Source organism: Zalophus californianus, chromosome 17 (genome assembly GCF_009762305.2).
Source record: "Zalophus californianus isolate mZalCal1 chromosome 17, mZalCal1.pri.v2, whole genome shotgun sequence".
Lineage (NCBI taxonomy): Eukaryota > Metazoa > Chordata > Mammalia > Carnivora > Otariidae > Zalophus > Zalophus californianus.
In genome coordinates this window covers 26,907,172-26,929,265 of record NC_045611.1, presented here as the reverse complement: position 1 = coordinate 26,929,265, position 22,094 = coordinate 26,907,172, and the positions used below count along the sequence as shown (strand labels likewise).

Genomic DNA, 22,094 nt, shown 5'->3' with positions numbered 1-22,094 from the left:
GGCAGTGTGGGAACACAGATGGGGAAGGGACACTTAAGCCAGCCAGCTGAGGTCTGCCTGTGGTTTGAGAGGGAAGAGAGCCTGGCCAGGAGGCGGAGACGCCCAGCACCTTCTTTGTTCCTCTCTTCCACCTGGGGGTGTAAGCCCTGCCCTTCCCTGGAAGGGAGGCCCTGGCCCATAGAGAAGACAAGGGGGCAGGGATCATAGTCATCCACTTACCACAGAAGGAAACTGAGGCTCAGAGAGGGGACAGGCTGGCCGAAAGTTCCCAGGGCCACTTGGCTGCAGAGTTAGTTCTGGACCAAGCACATCTAACTCCTGCCACCCCCGCTCTGGGCATCCGCATTCTCTGGGCAGGTGCTGACTGGTGTGTGTCCCGGGGTCCTGGAGCCCAGCCTCAGCAGCTCCTTGGGAAGAGGGCTGCGGGGAGACTGGGGCGGGAGCGGGGGCAGGCCCCACACTGTGCTAGGAGCATAGAGCTGGCACAAGGTTCCCTGAACTGCTCCCGAAAAACCCTGGCGCCTGAGCCTGACCCCAGCCTGGGCCAGATCTGGGACCCTTCCTGATCTCTTCTCTTTTTAGGTTCCAAGTCCCTATAATCCATTCTTGAATTCTAAGAGGCTTTGATTCTCGGCTTCTAAAAGCTCTGGCATGCTCATATTGCCTCTTTCTTTCCCTTTCTCTGCCCCTCCCTCCCTCCCTCCCTCCCTCCCTCCCTCTCAATTCCAGCCTTCTAAGTGTCCCAGCTGCTTGAGGAGAGGCTGAGGGCCCAGCTGGCTCTGGCTGACTTTAATGGAAGGGCCAGGCTAGGGACAGGACTGGCAGTGCCCCTGTCCCCAAGAGCTGCTCCCGCCGGCCGAAGGGACGTGGGATGTGGGGCCGCATATACCTCAGGCTCCCCCGGGGACCTCTTGCCTGGAAGTGTCAAGGATGGTGATGAGTTGCCCGGGGGAACATCACAGTCTAAATGGCTCCTGAAGCCCATCTCATGGTAGCTAATGGCCTCTGAGGGGCAGGGAGGGGCTGGAGGCTGGGAGGGAGGGTGCTGACAGGTTTCTTACTGTGTGGCCTCAGGATTTTTGAGAGCTTGTTTCTCATGTTGATAACAGGTGCCCATGCTAAAAAGGACAGACCATCACAGTGGTCTGGGAAACTAAGCCCAGCCAAGCTCTGTGGATTTTCTTTCTGCAGGACTTATCAGAGCCTTTGACATGCTAATACACAAGACCGAGCAGGGCCTGCAGTATTTCTCTAACTTGGGAACTAGTGCTTCTTAGAAAGTGCTCTGGCAAGTTACCACTTGGTAAAGATGAGGAGACAGTCCCAGAGAAGGGATAGGCCCAGGGCATTGGACACATCTTAAGGCTGGCATCCCAGGGAGGAAGACCCGTGTGTGGAAAGGCCTGGAGGCAGGAACACCCAAGCCCGGGCTCACGTCTGCTTGCGTGACTGTGCCTTGGCCTCTCTGAGGTCTCTTAAGTGAATGGTCTGGTGCCAGATAGAGCAGGCTTCAGGGTGGGTGGCTCTGGATAAGGCTCTTGGGGAGGACTCAGGGTCCTTTCACATGGACAGACCTTTTCCTCCCATCCTAGCAGAGAACTCTCTCATCTGGGTGCACAGAGGGAGTCGTCGCCCACGGGCTTGGCCAGACCAGAAGCCGCGGGGAGGTGGGGCCACGCAGGCAGGGATGGCCCTCCAGCAGGTCTGGCGCAAGAATGTGAGCCTCACCCCAGGCAGTGAGTGGGCATCACCTTGGCATCCGCCAGCCTCTGGGGGCAGGCAGTTAGCTTAATTTTTATTCTCCTTTATTGTAGAAGAATTCCTGCAAACTGAAGTCACTGCTTCCCCTAGCCAGCCCGGAACACCCTGCCAGGGGGAACCTCGAGCCGAGGTGGTCACCTAGCCTGAGCTCAGCCACCACGTTGGAGAATGAGAGCAGAGGGGAGCGAGGGTCTGGGGTGGGGGTGGGGCTGGCCTAGAAGGGGGCGTGGCCCTGGGTCCCTCCCAGGGGTGATAGGGTCCCTCCTTTGGTTTGTTGGATAGCTGGTGTTTCTAAGTAAGATTTACTTTTGTCAAGTAATTCGGAAAGCTCCAGGGAGGGTCTTCTTGGCCCCCCACCTCCCAGCCCCCACCCCAGGGAGGAAGCACCTGCAAGTGCTGCACTCTCTTCTCTTCTAACGGCCTTCGCTGGCTGCCCTTTGAGGTCTGAGCAGCCCTCTGTTCCTCCTCCGCAGAACTAACCAGCCCCCACTCCCAGCCGTCTTCTGCTTTCTCCGTGCTCCCCTGCAGACCCGTACACGCGCGTGTGCACACACACCCACACTTGCATGCGTGCTTACATTCTCAAGGCTTTGTGCTCACCCACCTGTCTCCTCGTCTCTGTCCTGGGTCACGTCCTTCTTTCCTAAGCCCTCCGCCCCGGGCTCCAGGGGGTAGCCCGCAGCTCCCTGTTGCCCCCCCCTCCTGGTGAGCAGCTAAGGACCGAGGCTGGGTCCTCTTCCTTCTCTCCTGCCCCCAAGGAAGGCAAGATCGGGCTCACACCCGAAAACCCACTCCCGGGCTCCCCTTCCACCCCGGCCCTCCTCCTCCCTTCTGTCCTTCGGGAAGCCCCTTCCAGGTTCCTGGCACCCTGCTGAGCACCAGGTGAACCATCGAGGGGCGACGTGTCCTTGCCAGTGGGTGGACAAGAGGCACCCCCAGCCCAGGCCATGCCATTCAGCAGCGGAATGACCTGGGCCTGGGCCCCCCTCGGCTCTGACTCTCTGGAAAACACAGCTACTGTTATCCCAGGCTTGGAATCCAGGGGTTCCAAGCCCTCAGAGCGTCAATCAATGGGACGCTTGTTAAAGCCGGACTCCGAGCCGCCCCCCAGACCTGCTGCTTCTGATCCTCAGCGTGCGGGGCGCGTGAGTCTGCCTCTTCGTGAGCTCCCTGGGGTGGTTCTGACCCACGGGCAAGTTTGCGCACCTCTGATATGAACTTCTCACGGCAGCGGAGGGCACAGAGAGTGGAGGGTGGGCCGTGGCTCCCCCCCTCCCCCAGAACATGTAGTTAATCCTGACAGGGGATGGGTGGTGAGGTAACACTTCATGGGGAGAGTGTGTCTTAACTGAGTCTCAACAGATGGATTGGGTTGTCACAAGGATAGCGAAGGCATTCCAGCCAAAGGGTCCGTGTGGAGGTGGGGATGGTACCTCCACAGCGTGTGTAACGGGAAGGAGAAGAAAAGCGGTTGGGGGGGCCGGGTCTGGGCCCATGAAGGGTTAACCCCAAGCCGACCAGGTCCCGTCCACTCAACTTCCACCTCTGTCCTCCGAGGAAATGGGTTTTCCAGGAGCCTGGACTGGGCCAGCGGTGACTCGTGGCTCCACACGGATGGCAGAGGAAGTGACTCAGGCCCCCCCGGGGGGGGGAGGGAGAAAGTGAGCCCCGCAGTTCCCCTGCCCAGTGCCCCCTCCCCCATCATGAGGATGGGCACGGCTGGGTCTGAGCGGGAGCCAGAGCTCCTTCTCCTGGGCCCAGCCAGTCCTGGGGGTGGGTGGGGGAGTGTGGGCTAAGACAAGCCCTGGTCACCCTCTGCTCTGCCTGTGTCCCCGAGGACCCTGTGATGGTGGCCCCCATTGTGTCAAGCTGGGCCGGACTGTTCTGTTCCCTGTGTGTGTTTACGGAAGGCGGGAAGTCAAAGGCAGCTGCTCCAAAAGGGGAGGTGGGAGGGGATCCCTCCTGGGGGACTTGGCCCCCAGACCCTCTCTCCCAGGCTGGAGCTGTCTGCACCTGCTGGTGGTCTTGGCTGCCCCCTCATTCGTATCTCCTTTTCTTTGGGGGATCTCCCAAAGCGGGGGGAGCGTGCATCTCTAGGACCTCGGTCAGTACCAGCTCTGCAAGGAGTTCTCTAGGGTGAGACGCAGGTCTGTGTCTTGGCTCCACCTGGGGTGATCTCGGATCAGATAACCCTTCCCTAGCCTCAGTTTCCTTGTCTGTAAAATGGCAAACCAGTAGGACCAACCTCACGGAGTGACGCTCCTGCTCTGATTGTCGCGGTGCTGCTGGAGTACCCCTCTCGGCGGCGCCCTGGCTCTGGCCGGTGCTGTGTGAGGTCTGACGAAGGCCTCGCCTGCGCACCGATGCTTGGTTTTAAGAGTCTTTGACTCCCGAGGCCTGTCCCGCTCTGCTGGTCCGCAGCTCCGGAGACCAGGGACAAGGTTCTGCCCGTGTAGTCTGTGTCGAGGTCCACGTGTGCGCCCCTGGCTCCGGGGTCTGGGGCTCAGCCCCCAGAGCACAGGACCCTCCCTCCTTGGCTGAGCCAAGTGGGGGGCTCCCAGGGTGGTGACGAGGGCATTCTGCAGCCCCGTTGGAGGCGCTGGGACAGTGTGGCCCCCGTCATGGATGCTGACCGCATCAGAGTCGGCTGCATGGGGCGGTGGGTGTGTGTACGGGGGGGGGAGCAGACCGTAGCCCCCCCCAACCCGCCCCCCCCAGGCAGGGGATGGAGGGAAGGAAGAGGGTGTGACGGGAGTGGGCAGGGTTCTCTGAAGTGTGAAATGGGGCTGGGAAGGTGCCAAGTAGACAAGCCAGGCAGTGCCCTCCCCCTTCCTGGTAGGGGCTGGAATCTTCTCTTTGTCCCTGGTCCCGCTCTCTCACCCCTCAGAAGGCCCAGAGGTCAGGCCGGCAAGGACGGAGCTTTTCTGGGTGGGGTTCCAGTCTTCCCATTGAGCTCCCGGAAGGAAAGTTTCATGCTCTAAGAATTTCCCGTCAAGGTGCTCTGGAGGCTGAGCTGGCCAGGGCCACAGGGCAGGGGGCATGGAAGGTGGGAGGGGAGAGAGTAGGGCTCTGTGACAGGCCCAAGGGCTGACTTGGGGGCAGGCATAAGCCGGTCAGAAAGTACCCAGAGTTATGTAGTTGACACCTGTGGTGCCGACCACATGCGTGGCCGTGTTCTAAGTCCTTTATAAGTATCAACTCATGTACAGATGTGGCACGTGAGGACCAGAGAGGGTGAGGAACCAGCCCAAGGACACACAGCTAGCGAGCAGGAGAAGCTGGAGTTGAACACAGGCAGTCTGGCTCCAGAGTCCACTCCACTGCCTAAGAGTGGATTAAAGGAAGCCAGGCAGACCCTCCCACTCACATCCCAAGAATGCCTGTGGGGACCACGTGGTCCACCTTGGAGTGGCCAGGGTAGAGTGGAGATGAGCCTGGAAGGGACAGGTACCTTGGTACCTCGTCTGTGTTTGAATCCCCTCTGTGTACTTCACGCAACCTCGCTTGTGTCCCTCCAATGACCGGAAGGTCACTTCTTTGTCTCGGCCTTTTTGCTCTCAAAGCTCAATCCAGGAGGGTTGATGCAGAGTGGATGACTCCGCCCTGTCCAGGGCCCTTGTCTCCCAACACGGGTAGCTCACTTTGAAGGTCAGCGGGCCATAGAGGCACATGGATTTTTGGCCAGCTCCGTTTTTGCTTGCTGTGTGATGTCAGGAAGCCATTGACCCTCTCTGGGCCTTGAATGCAAATACTATAAAATGGAGAATTTGGACCAAATCGATAAGTGATCTGTCAGCTACGAGTTCCCAAGTATAGAGCAGTGGTTGCAGAGAGGGAGGCTGCCTGGAGGAGGTGACATTTGTCTCGGGGATCAGAGGTAGCTAGCAGCAGGGACTGGCAGGAGGGGGAGAAAAGAAGGGGGTCCAGGAGGGACATAGCTCCGTCTCTGGAGGCTGAGTTTCCTCCCGTTGGTCTGAGGTGGCAGGATGCAGTTACAAAAGGGGCCAAAATGCTCAGAGAGGAGAACGCAGAGTGAAACCTTAAAAATCACAACCTGGGTGACAATGACCATTCCCTAAAACACTTTCATAGGCTTCTTCTAAGGGGTCCTGTGATGCCACAGAGGCAAGACGATGAGCCCAGGTGACCAACAAATGGACTGACAAGGCCCTTGAAATTGGGGTTCCATTATGCGTGGTGGGACACAGGAGACTGGCTCTAGCTTCAGGGGGTCAGGTTAGTTCAAGGACAAAGACAGTGAGCTCCTGCCTGGGCCCCCCCGTCCCTTTAATGCTACCCTCCAATATTCTGTCCCAAAGCCACCTCTTCCTGGAAGCCCCTTGGCTTCCCCTAAACTGAGACTTCTCGTGAACCCAGGTCTCCAGGCTTCTTTTCGTCTGGCTTGTGGCAGATGATGGCATGTGTTGCCACGGCCACATGCAGTTCCCCATGAACTGAAGGAGGCTGTGTGTGTGTCCGCGCCTCGCTCAGTCACGGGGCCAGCTAGCCGTGGGGAGGCCACCTGGCTTCTCTCTCCCAGTGCCAGGCGTGCAGTTTCCTGCCAGGCACCACAGTCCTGACCAGGCAGGGAAAGCCCTGGCCTCTGGAATAATCTTGGGCAGGTCATTTAACCCCTTGGGCTTCTGATTCCTTGTCTGGGAAAGGGGCCAATGGTAGGGCCCACTTCACAGAGCTGAAGTGACAATGAATACAGACAGGTACGGGGTGCGGTGGGAGAACACATAGCCAACTGGTGTTCAGCTAATCGAGGCCACGGAGGGGCGGAAGGGCCCGCGCTACACCAGGGTGGGGCTGGGGGGGCGCCCTGGGAACTGGCTCCCCCTGGTGGTAATGACAGGAAGCACCCTTCTCCACCGTTCCCTGCAGGGGGCGCTGTGGGGGCGTTGATCCTTCATTTCACTCGCCCGTCCAACGGCCCAGCCTTTGTCCAGCACACGCCCCCCCCACCCCCGCCCGGTGCACTCAGCCCTGTCGGCAGAGATGGGCCAGGAGCTGCCTTGCTAGCTGAGGAGGGACTGCACCATCCTGCATTGCCTGGGGGACAGAGGAGGCCCTGGCCAGTGGTGGGAAGCCAAAGGAAGCCAGGACTGACTGTAGAAGGAGTTGGGGAAGGTTTCCTGAAGGAGGTGTCCTCTGAGCTGGGTCTTGGGGATGATGATGGTGAGGTTCCTGGAGGAGAACCCGAAGGGCCCCCTTTTTCCTGCATCTCCTCCAGGCCTGGAGGGGCAGGGTGGTGGGGGTGGTTCCAGATGGTGCTGTGGAGCCTTCCCCGCCAGATTCTAGCCAAGATGACCCCATCATTGCTGGGTCTAGAGGAAAGTACTATTATTTGCCCCATTTTCTGTGACTTGCACAGGGTCATGCAGCAAGTGAGAGGAGGAGCCAGGACTTGAACTCAGCCAGGCTCTGGACAGCTGCTGTCCCTTGATGCTCAGCTTCTGGCAGCTCTGGGGAGACCCACGGGCTGTTTCCACACTCGCTTCCCTACCTCACATCCCATACCCAAGCTACACCGGCCTCGCCCTCTGCAGGGCTGGCCCAACCACCTTGCAGATCTGGCCCCAGCTAACACACCTGGCCTCTTTCAGGTGCTGACTTCTCAGGGTGACCTTGGGGAGGAAGATGGCCGCCCAAGTGCTGCGGCAGAAGGCCCTGTTCCTGCTATGTCTGCTCTTCCTGGTTCAAGGTAGGCTATCTTGGGGATGCCCTGGGACTGTTGTGACATACATTACAATGCCCCCATGTCTAGGACAGCTGCCAGCATATCCACTAACCCCTTTGGGCAGGCATGGGACTTTAGACACAGTTTAGCAAGTGGATGGTATCTTGCAGAAAAAGCCATCCCTTCTTCCCACAGTGCACAGCTGGGGGTGGGAAACACGGACTGTGTTTTGGTCCCACTCAGCTCTGCAGCCGGAGCATCCTTGTGCAGTGCACAGCCTGCACAACCGTCTATGGCAGGCATGGCCTCATGAAGTACTTTATTGCTATTAAAATGTTTTTTGCCTTTGAAATTATTATTAATTTTTAGTTCTTTTCATAATTTGAAGCTAGTAATTTGTGAGTAGGGCACATTCACATTTTTGTAGACCTTTGAGGTATAGGTCCTTGGAACGTATGTAGATCCCAGGCACTGGGATCCAGTATTCTGGGCCCCAGGCGTAAACCCCTCTCCTGCCCCTGGCTGCTCCCTGCCCCAGAGTCCCATCTGTAGTCTTTGCCTCCCCAGGTACCCATGGCGGGGGGCCCCGTGAAGACTTCCGTTTCTGTGGCCAGAGGAACCAGACACAGAAGAGCAGCCTCCATTACAAGCAGACTTCAGAGCTGCACATCTCCATCAAGAACTCGGAGGGAGCCCTCACAATTCATGCTCCCTTCCTGGCCGTCCTCCCGGCTTCCCAGCCCTTCCCTGACCCAAGGGGCCTCTACCACTTCTGCTTGTACTGGAACCGCCATGCGGGGATACTGCACCTTCGCTACGGCAAGAACGACTTCTTGCTGAGTAACCAAGCCTCTGGACTCCTGTGCTTCCGGCACCACAAGGAGAGCCTGGCTCAGGGCCCCCCGCTGCTCGCCACCTCTGTCAGCTCCTGGTGGAGACCCCAGAACACCAGCCTGCCCAGTGCTACCGGCTTCACCTTCTCCTTCCACAGTAAGGCGACTTCCAGGCAGAAGGAACAACTTGGACAAAGGCCTGGGTCTGAATGACCGGTCATGGTCCTGGAGCTTAGGCTTTGTTCCCAGGCAGTGGGGGAGCCCCTGAAGGTGTCTGAGGAGGGGAAGGGTGTGATCCAAGGTGTGCTTTCAGGAAGGTTTGTGGGAAGGTAGGGGTGAAGGCAGAGGGGCAAAGTCCCATCCAGAGGCTGCAGGGAAGGTCCAGGTGAAGGAAGATGAGGCCCGCCCAGGGTGGGAGCAGCGAGCGAGCGTGGAAAGACGGGAGTGGTTGTCAGGGGCCAGGGGCCACACAAGCCCCCCCACACCCCCGGCCCTCCCGGGGTGGGCCCTCCCAGCTCCAGCTGTGTGGCCAGAAGGGCACCTGGGCAGGTGTGTCCCGGCTGGCCCTGCTGGGGCTGGAGTTGCTGGAGGGTTCCGTGTGGCAGAGCCCGCATGTGGCTGACTTCTGGGTGACCTCGGGGGATCCACCCCACGTTGGGGAGGCTCACTTTCAACTTCTATAAAACTGGGGAGAGAGGCCTTTCACAGTCACCAGAGGGTTAAATGGGAGTAGGGGGGGTGTGGCCCGCACCTTGCTCCCAGCTAGCCTCGGGTGCCGCTGGCCTCCCCTCCTCCAGATCCTCCCCAGAAGGCCTCCCACAATGCCTCGGTGGACATGTGTGAGCTGAAAAGGGACCTCGAGCAGCTCAACCAGCTTCTGAGGCACCCCGGAAAGAACTCGAGGAGGCCCTCGTCCACCCTTGCCAGCCAGTAAGTGTGGCCCCAGAGACCTGGATGTGGGCAGGGCGGCGGCCTGGAGTGGGAGGCAGGACAGAGGCCTCTCCTGGGGCCGCAATGCTGCCCTCATCTTTCCACCTCCTCCTTGAGAAGAATCGAGATCCAGCCCCGCAGGCCGAGCCCCTGACCTTTGTAAAAACAAGTATCATCATCCCCAGCCAGCCACCTAAGCCCTCTTCCCCACCAAGAAAGGAGAACTGACCAGCCCATTTGAGAGCTGAGGCCCAGATTTGGGCAGGGCTGCTCCATGGCCACAGAGCGGGTCAGTCCAGGCAGAGCTGGGCCCGGAACCTGGCGCTCAGGATTACGGCCCCCTTTCCTGTTGGCTCTGATGTTCCAGCTTCCTCTCACCTCGCCCCCCACTCGCCCACAGGCCATTCTCTCTCCCACACCAGCCCCAGTCCTAGGGCTGTTTTCTCTCGAGCCCCCTCCCTGCTGCCCCCTGACCCTCCGGCCCCTGTCTCAGCCTGCCTCTTTCCTGGGTCTCTGCTGAGAGTCGCCGTCTAGCTCCATGTCCCTGTCCGCCTGCAGCAACCTCCCCGGCCCTTCTCCCCCTGCCAGGAGGCTGCAGAGCCTGGAGTCGAAGCTGACCTCTGTGAAGTTCCCAGGGGACGTGCTGTCCTTTGAGGAGGATCTGGTCAACGCCACGGTGTGGAAGCTGCAGCCCACAGCCAGCCTCCAGGACCTGCACATCCGTTCCAGGCGCGAGGTCAGGGGTCAGGGGCCAGGGCCAGACTGGCCGGGGCAGGAAACAGATGTGGAGGCGTGAACACTCCCCTCCCCGGGGCCTCTGGGAGCCAGATGTGTGCTGATAAGGACAGTCTCGGGCCTAAGGAATCCCCTGTGAGCGGCTGCCCCATGGCAGAGGACCCTTCCTGGCACAGTGGTGGGGACGGGGCTGGGGGGGGCGCGGGACCGGCATCAGGGGCTCCTATAGTATCCCTGTGGGAACAGAAGACCCAAAGCTCCTGTGCGTGCATGTCAGCCTTGAGACTATCCCTTGTGTGGGCCCGGCGGCTGGGAGCCACCCACGCTGCCCTCATGCTACCCCCTGGGGAGCCCAGATGGCACAGCAGTCTCCCAGGCCTGTTTGCCCCCTGGGGCCCTGGGCTCTACCCACCAGGCTCCCCAGCCAGGGCTGGAGCCAAGGAAAGGAGGGCTTCCTGGAGGAGGTGGGCTTCGAGGTGGCAGCATCCAGGAAGGTGTTGGGGGGCGGGGGCATGTAGAGACCTGGGAGCCCACCCCTGGCTGAGCCCCACAGGGGTTCTGGTCTGCAGGAGGAACAGAGTGAGGTCCAGGAGTACTCGGTGCAGCTGCCCCGCACACTCTTCCAGAAGACCAAAGGCCGGAGAGGGGAGGCTGAAAAGAGACTCCTTCTGGTGGACTTCAGCAGCCAAGCCCTGTTCCAGGTGGGGGGCACCGGGGAAAGCGGTTTCTGTCTGATGGGGAGGTGGAAGGTGGGCATAGAGCCAAGCCCCCTCATCCAGAAGTTAGAGCCTTTCCTTGTAAGGGCAGAAACTGGACTGTGACATGCGAATCCCCCCCGGAGAATGCTAAATTATGTTGTTTTCACTACAGTGTAAATGACTACATGTTCAAGAACTGTTGCCAGAGGGCGACTGAGCATCTCAGAGCAATGTGTGGGGGAGAGACAGGAGTCTAGAGAAACTAGAGGACGTCTGGGCCTTCTCAGCCTTGAGCCCTCCCCCCTTCCTCTCCTCCCCCATCCCATGTATCTAGGACAAGAATTCCAGTCAAGTCCTGGGTGAGAAGGTCTTGGGTATCGTCGTGCAGAACACCAAAGTAGCCAACCTCTCGGAGCCCGTGGTGCTCACCTTCCAGCACCAGCCACAGCCGGTGAGTGCAGACAAACCAGCCGAGGAGACAAGGGTCCCTGTTTGTCTTTTCTGCCCTGCCTCCCAAGTCCCTTGTCTTTAACAAAATGACCAGCTGGCTGAGGACCTCAGCCGGTCAGGTCCACATGGGGTGGTGGCCTGACACTGACTTCCTCCACCTGGCCCAGAAAGGAGTGGGCTGTGACGGGGTCCACTCTCCTTTCTTGTCCCTGCAGAAAAACGTGACTCTCCAGTGCGTATTCTGGGTTGAAGACCCAACATGTGAGTGTGAAGGGGGTCTCTGAGCTGGGTGGGTATCTGGAGGAGAAAGGGGGTCCTAGAGAGTGGGGGAGATGGGGTTAATCAGGGAGGGCTTCCTGGAGAAAATGGGCTTTGAAGAAGGAATGATGGCAGACTAGATATTTGCCAGGGGGAGTGAAGGCTCAGAAGAGTGACACGATTATGCATTTCGGGGGGTCCAGTGGGGTCCTGAGGGACTGGGCTTGATCAGAGCCCCATGGAACCCTTCCTCAGTGAGCAGCCCGGGGAGCTGGAGCGATGCTGGGTGTGAGACCATCGGGAGAGAGACGCAGACGTCCTGCCTCTGCAACCACCTGACCTACTTTGCAGTGCTCATGGTGAGGGGTCCTCTTCTTGCCCCGTGCCGGCCACCTTTCACATATATGTCATTGGTTCCTCACACCAACCCCCGAGGCGTCTCCTGCTGCTGTCCTATTTTATAGATAAGGAAACCAAGCTCAGAGAGCTTAAGCAATTTGCGTAAGTTCACACAGCTAGTAAGTGGAAGACCTGGTCATTAAAACCTTTGCTCTTTATTCCCAAATTTGGGTGCGTGATAAAAGTGCAGATTCCTGGCCCTAAACCTAGAATTCTGATTCCACAGGCTGGGCGAGGGGTGCAAGTATGTTTCCAAAGAGCCCTCGAGGGGATACTGAGGCCCATTGTGGAGGGCCTCACAAAGGACTTCAGTGTCCCCAAGATCACAGAAGCTTTGTGTCCTAGGTTCATTCTCCCAGAATCTTGGGACCCGACTTCTGAGGGATCGGAGTGGTCTTCCAGCCCTCCGTGGGTATGGGGTGCTCACTCCAGTGTTGAACATTATAGAAAAAAATGAGTGCCAGGCCGGAAAAGGGATTCTCTGGTGGGGGGTTCTTTTTTTTTTTTTTTTTAAGATTTTATTTATTTGTTTGAGAGAGAGTGAGAGAGAGAGAGCACGAGCAGTGAGGAGGGGGAGAGGGAGAGGGAGAGAGAGAAGCAGACTCCCCGCTGAGCAGGGAGCCCGATATGGGACTTGATCCCAGGCCCCCGCGATCGTGACCTGAGCGGAAGGCAGACGCTTAAACCGCTTAACGGACTGAGCCACCCGGGCGCCCTCTAGTGGAGGGTTCTTGCCGGTAGTGGGTGGAGAACCATTTGAGGATGCGGTGAAAACTGTAGACCCTCTCCCCTTCCGAAGAATGCACTCACGGGACCACCCTCTGCTCAGTTCGGGGTGGTGGTGGTTCACAGATGCCCGAGGCGCCCCCCACCCCCGCCCCCCGGGAGCTCAGGTTGGCCCTTCACCTGGGGCAAACCCTCCGTGTCAAGCTGGGGACACTGAGGCCAGGCCCCGCCTGTCTCGTGGACCCAGGCCCCATCTGTGGAGGTAGACGCCGTACACAAGCACTACCTGACCATCGTATCCTACGTGGGCTGCGTCATCTCGGCTCTGGCCTGCGTCCTCACCATCGCCACCTACCTCTGCTACAGGTAGGGGCTGGCCAGGCGGGAAAGGCGGGGAAAGGCGGGGGTAGGGAGAACCTTCCTTCCGGGCCCCTAAGCCGGGACCCCGGGACCATGGAGACCTACCCTGTAGATTGGCTTGACGCACCCCAAAATGCGTGTGCGGCTGTAGGAAGGAGCCCTGGGAGGCGGGGGCTACATCTCCTCCTCAGCTCTGTGGTGTTCGGATGACGTGACACTTACAAACTTTATTATCAACACCGAACACGGGGAGAGGTGACATAAAAATCTAGATTTCTGCCTTTGAAGAAGCAGATGTGTCACCACTGGGGGCACATAATAATAAGATGGTGACAATTGTAATAATGGTCAACACGTTCTTGGAGCTTCCCACGTACTACCCACTGTTCTAAGTGCTTTACGTGCATGAAATTGGTTCAGGCCTCACAAGGGCCCTATGAAAGAGCAGTCAGAGAGGGTAAGGGACTTGCCTGAGGTCACACAGCGAGGAAGTGGCCGAGGCAGGCTTACACCCAGGCAGGCTGGCTCCAGGTCCACAAGGCCTCAGTTTCGGAAGCCAAGCAGTGGCCACTGTGGAGAGTTCCTTCCAGCGCCCTATTGTCCGGTGTCTGATTTAAGGCCCGGCCCCCGCGGGCATTCGAGTTTGACAAAGCCTCCCCCATCCCCCCCATGGAAGCTTCTGTCACTCCACTTCTGTTGTTTGGGCGCCCGAGGAAGAAGGAGCCCCACGGAAAGGCTGGGGTGGAGTGAGGAGCGCCTGCACCCATCCCCACACCGGCCGTGTGGACGGGTCTGGATGGTCAGTGCTGGGCTTGGCTTAGGTTGAGGTCCACCTGCAGTCAGGGCCTGGGCCCGTTTGCGTTGGGGGGTGTAGGTGCAAGCACGTGGGGTGTGCTCGCTGTCTGCACGGGTGGGGGGGCGTGGGCTTGCGGGCACGTCGGTGATTGTGTTGTGTGAGCCCGCAGCTGTGCGCGTGGTGGGGCTGGAGTAGTGACGAGGGGCAGGTTCCGGGGAGGTCAGGGGGTGGGGGGCCGAGCCCCCCGGCGCCTACCCATTAATCACAAAAGTGCCCAAGGACAGGGACAGGGAACCTTAGGAACTGAGCATTTTGTCTGTGCCCGACATAGACGAGTGAACTGCAGGCGGGGTCAGGGAGGGAGCAGCCCAAGGTGGTAGCTCGAGGCACGGGTGGGTGGGCGTGGCTTTGCCGTCCAGCCCTCCGGCACAGGTGGTGGGTGGTGCCAGGCAGAGCGCAGTTGGGGCGTGGGGGGCCGGGGAGGAAATGCCGAAGGTGCCCTGGATCGGGTAGAGTCCTGGGGTGGGAGGGGCGCTGGGCTGTGCACCCAGACTTACAAACCTGAAGACAGACAGGACCGCCCCCCCGCCACAATCAGCCTCACAGACACACGGCTGTGCAGACAGACAGGCGGACACAGAACACGGGTGGCATGGGTTCTCCAAAACAGCAACAAATCCAAAGTCTTTCCCCTCCAACTCTAGGAGCATCTGGTTGATTGTAGTGGCTGGATTTGTCTTGCTTGCTCTGTCTGTGGCTAAATCTGTTGTTAAATGTGCCCACGGTGCCCAAGCCTGTGGGTGTTGGGCACACAGGGACAGGTGGGGAACAACCTGGCTGCAGCCATAGGGATAGGATAGGGTGTGTGTGTGTGTGTGTATACCCTGGGAAGGCTGCCTGGTGGAGGAGTGCTGCCCCCCCACCTTCCCAAGCTGGCCACCAGGGTGACCGCACCCCCTCCCCTGTGCAGGAGGAAGCCTCGGGATTACACCATCAAAGTGCACATGAACTTGCTGCTGGCGGTCTTCCTGCTGGACGTGAGCTTTCTGCTGAGTGAGCCGGTGGCCCTGACAGGCTCCGAGGCTGGCTGCCGTGCCAGCGCCATCTTCCTGCACTTCTCTCTGCTCGCCTGCCTCTCCTGGATGGGCCTCGAGGGCTACAACCTCTACCGGCTGGTGGTCGAGGTCTTTGGCACTTATGTCCCTGGCTACCTGCTCAAACTGAGCATCATAGGCTGGGGTAAGTTGGGAGAGAGCGCTGGTGTGCCCCCAGACCTGCCTCTTCTACTTGGTAAAACGCAGGCACCTGGTTCCACTTCTCTGCTTACCTCTCTGTTCCCTCACTCTTTCCTTCACCCACCCATCCTCAACTGTTCTTCACCTGGGCTGGGTTAAGGTCCCCTTTAGGAAGATGAAGCGGTGAGCATTGCTCCCAAGAAACCCATATTCTCTACATTGCTCACTCTTTTAAAAGCGGGGTTTGCAGACAGAGCCACTGTGTATGGATGTGCATGTTGTGCACTGCTCAAAGGCACCCTGTTGGGGGAGGAGTGGGCTGTCATCCAGTCCTCCACTCACCTAATTCAGGCTGGCAGTGGCTCTGTCTGTGGATGCTCCTCTAAGCTTCAGGTAACAGATTCCCCGTAGCTTGGCATTTGTTCTTGGCCAAGACCACCCAATTTACCCATGGCCCAGACCTCTCAGTCAGACCTGGAGACCCAGGGGGCACACTGCAAGTCCTTCTGGATGTTGCACAGGCCTGCCAGACTCCACATGTCCCTCACCCAACTTGTTGCCCCACCCGTGTTTCTCCTCTGACCCTTTCTTGGTTCACTCCATCAATTTACATAAAATTCCTTCAGAGTTGTCTCTGTGCCAAGACCCAGGTGTTTGGTGGTGGGTGACCCCTTCTGGAGAGAGCTCTCAAGCTTCAGCCCGTGGACAAAGTCAAGGCCTAGTGCAGACTCTGGAAGACCCCCCTTCGGCTCTCCCCCACCCTCCCAGTCTGTGCCTCCCATCTCCCTTGTGACGTCTTGCCCCTCGGCGGGAAGTGCAGGCCCTTTCTCCCACGGTGAGAGGGGGAGGCAGAAGGTCAGCGGAGATGGGGCTCTCTATGGGAAACCCAAACTGGAGCGGGGAAGGGGAGAGTCTGATCATGGAGGACCTCCCCACATGGAGCTGACTATAAGCCTGGGAGAAGGGTCTTGCCAGAGGGCGGGGGACAGAGCTCCATGCTTCGTGGCCCCGCAGGCTTCCCCATCTTCCTCGTGATGCTGGTGGCTCTAGTGGACGTGAACAACTACGGCCCCATCATCCTGGCCGTGCAGAGGACCCCAGAGAGTGTCATCTACCCTTCCATGTGAGTGGCTGAGCACAGCGGGCTCAGGAACATGGGCCTCGGGGTGCAGAGGCCAGAGGGCGGCCCAGGCCGAGGCCACACCGACCGAGTGGGGCTGCCTGGGCGCCAGGGCTGCTGGAGGTGTGGGCCTGGCAGAGGCTGGGGGGTCAGGGAGGGTGAGCACAGACCTGGATTTGCCCGTCTCTCGCCGGTGACCTTGTGTAGCGCCTGGGTTTCTTTGTGTGAGTGGGAATAGAGGTTGGAGCGGTTGAAGGCGCAGAGAACTGGAAAGAAAGTAACGTTCCCCCGTGAGTCAGTGGTGTTGAAGGCGGCTCCCTGTTTGTTGCTCGGGTTCCCAGAGGCGCACATCCTTGGCCTGGGAAGCACCGCGCCAGCCCCGCCAGCATGCACTCAACCCTCACATCTCTGCCCCCAGGTGCTGGATCCGGGACTCCCTGGTCAGCCACGTCACCAACCTGGGCCTCTTCAGCCTGGTGTTTCTGTTCAACACGGCCATGCTGGGCACCATGGTGGTGCAGATCCTGCGCCTGCGCCCGCACGCCCAGAAATGGCCCCACGTGCTGACGCTGCTGGGCCTCAGCCTGGTCCTCGGTCTGCCCTGGGCTTTGATCTTCTTCTCCTTTGCTTCGGGCACCTTCCAGCTTGTTGTTCTCTATTTCTTCAGCATCATCACCTCCTTCCAAGGTAGGCATGGAGAAGAGCCCACCCCTCCCCCCTGGCCCCAGGCAGGGCACCCATGCATGGAGCACGGGGTAGGGAAGGTATGGACCCCATCTGAAGGCTTCCCTTCTCTGGGCTTCGGTCTTCCCGTCTATAAAATGGGGGCCCCCAGGCCATAGTTGACAAGTCTTTGTTGAGTACCTGCTCTGTGCAGGCCCTGTGTTAAGCCTTGGGGCTACATTTGTGGACTGGTTGGGTGAGGGCCTTTCTTCCACGGAGCTCATGTCCTGTGGGAAAGACCAGGCGTGACGAGCAAGCCTGCGGCCATCTCAGGGGGTCTCGCAGAGGAGAGTAGTCAGTGGCGATGTGATGAACCATCTGGGCTGGGCTGGGGGACACTTTGGGAAGGGTGGCTAGGGAGGCCTCTGTGGGAGACATTTGAAGACAACAGAAGGGTCCAGCCAGGGAGAGATCAAGGGCCTTGGGACTCCACGTGTGTTCCCGGGCCCGTGGGCATCAGCATCGTGGGGACTCTGGCCTCCCCAGACTTGCCGAATCAGATCTGCATTGTAACAGGTGCCCCGGGGTGCATGTGTGCGGCGCAGGCTGAGGAGGTCTGGCCTAAGGAGAGAGCGTGCCAGGCAGAGGGAGGAGTAAGAACAAAGGTCCAGAAGCTATAGCACTGGGCTGTGTGTTGGAAGAACAGGGAGGGGGAGCGAGGCTGAAGGGTAGTTGGAAGGGCAGAGGGGAGAGGAGCAGAGGGGCTGGCTCATGAGGGCTGGGGCTTGATGCCAGCAGAGTCCTTCTACCTACACCACTCTGCACACCCCCACCACCCAAGGACAGACAGACAGATACACACAGGCACACACACCCCCCTCTTCTGGCCCAGAGGTGCTTAAACAGGTACTCTGGAGCCTGAACACCAGGGTTTAACTCCTGGCTCAGCCAAGGCCCCTTACCTCTCAGGGCCTCAGTTTCCTCGTTTGTGAAGCAGAATAGTAATGAATAGGCCTGACCCCATGAGAACCTCGACAGAATAAAATGAGATGGGGCTCAGGCCATTGCACAGTGTCTGGTGTATGGTGGGGTGCTGGTAGCCTGTGTAGGGAGGGGGGAAGGGGCAGGGCGGCCCCCCGCCTGCTGAACCCTGTGCTCCCTCACTGCCCCCAGGCTTCTTCATCTTCCTCTGGTACTGGTCCATGCGGCTGCAGGCCCGGGGTGGGCCTTCCCCCCTGAAGAACAGCTCGGACAGTGCCAGGCTCCCCATCAGTTCGGGCAGCACCTCGTCCAGCCGCATCTAGGCCACCAGCCACCCGCCAGGAGCTGCGTAAGGAAACAGAGATGTGGCCTCTCCTCACCCCCACCTGCCACCCCCACAGCCAGGCCCAACACTTGAGGATCAGCCAGAGACTCGAGAAGAAGGCCCAAGCCCCTCGGGGGGAGGGCACTGTTGCCAAACTCCCAGGCTGGGCTTTCTGAATTGGCCTGTGGGCTACTCAGTGCCCCGGTCCAGCTCACAAGGGGCTTGGGAGTGGGACCGTTCCCCTGCCATCCTAACTGGGGGCTGCAGGCTGGTCTGAACTCACCGCCACTGGGCCCAGCCCTCATGGCTGCAGATGGGAGCCCACGGGCCCCAAGGTCAGGTCCTGGACCTGTGAGGCCTGGCAGCATCGTGGGCCCTGTGCTAATAGCCGATCTGTCTCCGGTGACCGCCACCAGGGCACTCTGCAGTCCTGTCATTTTAGCCTGAGAGCGGTACTCAGGGCGCATGGGGTTGGGGCAGAGCTTTGAGCCAGAGCCCTGGAGGAGGAGAGCCCCCTCCTGGAGCATAGCAGCAACTCCTCTACCTCTGAGCTCAGGGCCCTCTGTCAGCCTCCCCAGCCCTCCCTCTCCAGCCCCCCACTCAGCCCTGGGCAGGGCCCCGATTCCAGGGCTGTATTTTGGGTTGTGGTTTCCAAGAGTTGTCTGCTGTAAACCTGTATCTACTGCACGGGCCTTTGCCTGCCCTTGACTCAGGCTTGGTATAGATGTTCTGGGCTGGGCTAGGTCTGTCTGTCCATCTGGGCCTTTCTATAAGCTGCATCGCCCTTGCTCACCACTGCCAAGCCCACCCCTCCCAGGGACCCTCAGCCTCTCCCAAAGCCCTCTTGTGGCAAGAACTGTGGAGCGTAGCAGTGCGAATTTGTTTCTGCCCCAATACTGGGAAGACTGAAGCATGCCTCCCCCGGTGACCCTGGCCTAGAGCCCAACATGTTCTTAAGGGGTTGGAACTACAAGGGGAGCCACCATTCCTTGCTGGGGATCCAGGAAGACTTCCTCTAGGAGACAACATTTGATCTGGATCCCAGCCTTAAAGATGGGGGAGGACTTTCTTTTTAAGCACTCTCTCATTTGTCTTTTGAATTTAAAGAAGTAGATGTTCATTGTAGAGAATTTGGAAACTGTAGAAGAGCACACAGAAAAAAAAAATCAGCTGTTGTTATCACCTAAGAAATCACTGTAAAGATTTGGAGCACTTTCTTCCGTGCTTTTATTAAGAGTCACTGATACCAACACCTTGGGGCCAATCAGGAAACAGAGATGAGAGAAGGCCATGTGTGAAAAAAATCAACTGCTGGAAACTATCCACCAGGACTAGTGGGGCGGGGCAGGTGGGGGTTGGATAAAGGACAACTTGGCGTCAGAGTTGGGGAGGCAGTGGGGAATGCTGGGGTCTGTGGTGGAGTGGAGATGACAAGCCACTCGGCTCCAGCCACCCGCTGTCCTGTGTAGGGGTGCAGAGATGACCCGTGTGGCCAGACCACCCTCCTTTTATGATAAATCAGAAATCCAGATTGTGCGGGTACAAAATCCCCTGACTGAAAAATTTGGCTCATCCAAAAAATTCACCGGCTAAAGAAATCAGATGTGGGGACGGAATTCAGCCCTTGGCTGGTCACGTGATGTCCGGAGCAAGTTTGTGGGTCGGGGTGACGCAGGTGGACCGTGAGAAGAGAGGATCAGACTTGCCTCCCAACACGGCCTCCAGCCGCTCCCGGGGGATGGCGGGCCGGGGAAAATGGCTCCAGGGTCTGGAGTTGGACGGGACAGATGCGAAGCCACCTTAACGGCCGGGAGTAGACTGGCAGTGCCCTCTGACGGCATGAATGTGGGGTCTGGGCCCCTGCAGGGACCTCGGCACGCGGGACCTCCCTCTGCCCTGCTTCCCTTCCAATGTTCTCTGCTCCTCCCCTCTCGTTGGCTTCTGCCTCCCCCTTTCTGCGAGTCCTGAGGACAGAGGCAAGCTTGGTCCACGGTGACCTGCTCGGGCGGCTCAGGGGGGTCAGAGCCAGCCCCCACCTCACAGACCTCTCAGTCTCCGCAAGGTCCCGTGGGGCCCCAACGCTGGGCTAGCCCTGGGGGACACCTCCCCCCATCCTCAGGGAGGGAAGGAAAGGACCCAGCCCCCTTCCCCAGGCAGAGAGCACACCCTTCAAACAAATTGTCCCACTTCAAAGAACTCCTGGACACTAGGTGCTGTTTTTGAGGCGGGCTCAGGTAGCAGGGAGGGCTCTTGGGCTGGAGCCCACCTTCTCGGGACAGGTGCTGGGCAGGCCACCGGATGCTTCCTTTCGTGCCCTTCACTGGGCTGTAGGGCCTTGCAGAGCAGGACTGCTGTTCTCAGAAGGACACAGCCAGGTTTGCGTGTGGAGATGTCCCTCTGATGTGGAAAGCAGACTGAAGCAGCCAAGAAGCTTGGAGGCCTTGTCCCTGGAGACTGGAGCCCACAGGGAGCCACTGGGACAAGCTGGTGTGGTGGGAGGTGGCAGAAAGCAGAGCTACAGTTCCATCTGCCCTGGGATTTGGGGGGCCCAGGGCTTCGTACAGGGCTCCAGGCCCGTCCCCAGCCCCGGTGGGGCTCACCCTGGCCCTGCCCGGCTATCTTTGCCACATTCCCAGCGCCCCCCACCCCCCCCCCCCGCCGCCCCGGTCCTGTCTTTCCAGGTGTGCTGGACACTCTGGGTCCCTCCTTCCAGGCCCTTCTTCACAAACAGGCCCCCATGAGCCCCTTTGAGGACCCTGGTGCCAGGATGGGTCTCCAGTGGTGGGCCCAGCAGGGCACAGATCACAAAGCCCTTGTCCACCATCTCACCTCGCCTGGCTGCCGCGGGGAGGGAGGCAGGACAGGCCCCGTGGTTCCCACCTGCCCCCAAGCCTTCCCTGCAGAGGAAGTGCCTGCGGCCCCCCACCAGATTCCCACTTACCACCCGCGGCCCATGAGTGACCCCGATGTCCTCTCCTCAACCCTCCCCAGGTGCAGAGGGCCCAGTGGGGAACTGAATCCTGTGTGGACACTGCGTGGGAGGAAGGGGAAGGGGCTGGGTGGGTCCTCAGACCCCCCAGGGTAGAGCACGTCCAGCTCAGGCCCTGCGGGGGGGGGGGGGATGCTGAGAGGATGCACCTTCTTGGTGGGGTGCTCTCTACCTTTGACCTTGCAATGACTATGGGACCACGCCAAGGGACCTGGCCTCATCCACACGACTTCCTCAGAACCATCAGAGCTGGGGCCCAAGTGGTCAGCCCCTCTCCTTTCCTTGTGCACCCCCGCGCCTGTGTGTTTGCTGCTCCCACTTCCTGTCTGGGCCACCAGTGGCCAGATGGGCGCTAGGACAGTAATTGCGCAGTACTGACAATCATAAAGAGATAAGGACCGTGGCCAAGCCCAGCGGTCTGTACAATTCCACTCGCATCTCATGAGTTCTTTGTACATCTTGTGGGAGGCTCAGAGCGGCAGACAGCTCGCCCAAGCTCACCCAGCCACGAGGGGCCAGGACAGACAGCCCAGGACAGACGTCAGCCCAGGCCTGACCAACCCCCAAGCCCATGCTCCTGGACACCCTGTCCCACCTCTCCTGTTACGCAGTCTGGGCAGGGAAGGCTGGGGCCCACGGAGCTGGTCCTCCTCTCCTCCTAGGGCCCCAGCAGACGTGGGCTTAATCTCAGTCCTGTTCAACCCATAGGCATGAGTGAAGGAGCATGAGCACCACCCACATCCCTGTAGCCAGGCTTCTGCCTGGCATGTTGCAGGTCTCCTCAAACCCCAACATGGCCCTACATGGCAGCCCTGTTGCTGTATCTGCTTCACAGAAGAAGAAACCGAGGATCAGAGAGGTCCCCGGCTACTGAGGGGAGGGTCTGATTTGGGTGTGCCTGACTCCAAAGCCTGTGCTCGTCACCATTCCCCAGGGGTCTGCTTGGGTGTGGAGGCCTCTCTGGCCGCTGGACCCCAACTTCACAGCCCCCAGAAGCATCCCTGGGTGAGCTCAGCAGCCGCCTCTGTGGGCGGTCATGGGGTGGGGTGAGACAGGAACGCAGCCCAGTTCCCCACACTTGCCTTTCACAACCCAACCGGTGGTGGCGTGGAGCAGGAAGGCCGAGAAAGGCCACAGGAAGTGCTGGGGGGG

General features: G+C 59.5%; 1 protein-coding gene across 6 annotated transcripts in view; it reads left to right on the top strand.

The window, feature by feature from the left end:
- ADGRG1 (adhesion G protein-coupled receptor G1) overlaps positions 1 to 19,169 on the top strand; it is a 37,985-nt gene extending 18,816 nt beyond the window's left edge. For 5 of the 6 annotated variants that reach the window (XM_027617471.2, XM_027617470.2, XM_027617472.2 and 2 more), the window contains 13 exons: positions 7,371 to 7,468; positions 8,012 to 8,434; positions 9,075 to 9,207; positions 9,796 to 9,943; positions 10,512 to 10,643; positions 10,975 to 11,091; positions 11,306 to 11,351; positions 11,604 to 11,707; positions 12,721 to 12,839; positions 14,600 to 14,868; positions 15,879 to 15,987; positions 16,403 to 16,671; positions 17,821 to 19,169. In XM_027617471.2, coding sequence (XP_027473272.1) covers positions 7,405 to 7,468; positions 8,012 to 8,434; positions 9,075 to 9,207; positions 9,796 to 9,943; positions 10,512 to 10,643; positions 10,975 to 11,091; positions 11,306 to 11,351; positions 11,604 to 11,707; positions 12,721 to 12,839; positions 14,600 to 14,868; positions 15,879 to 15,987; positions 16,403 to 16,671; positions 17,821 to 17,951 — 2,064 coding nt within the window. In that variant the 5' untranslated portion in view covers positions 7,371 to 7,404 and the 3' untranslated portion in view covers positions 17,952 to 19,169. Of the gene's footprint in view, positions 1 to 5,893; positions 5,905 to 7,370; positions 7,469 to 8,011; positions 8,435 to 9,074; positions 9,208 to 9,795; positions 9,944 to 10,511; positions 10,644 to 10,974; positions 11,092 to 11,305; positions 11,352 to 11,603; positions 11,708 to 12,720; positions 12,840 to 14,599; positions 14,869 to 15,878; positions 15,988 to 16,402; positions 16,672 to 17,820 lie in introns of those variants that run through there. The other variant, XM_027617476.2, reaches the window with a different exon arrangement.
- The last annotated feature ends 2,925 nt before the right edge of the window (positions 19,170 to 22,094 follow it).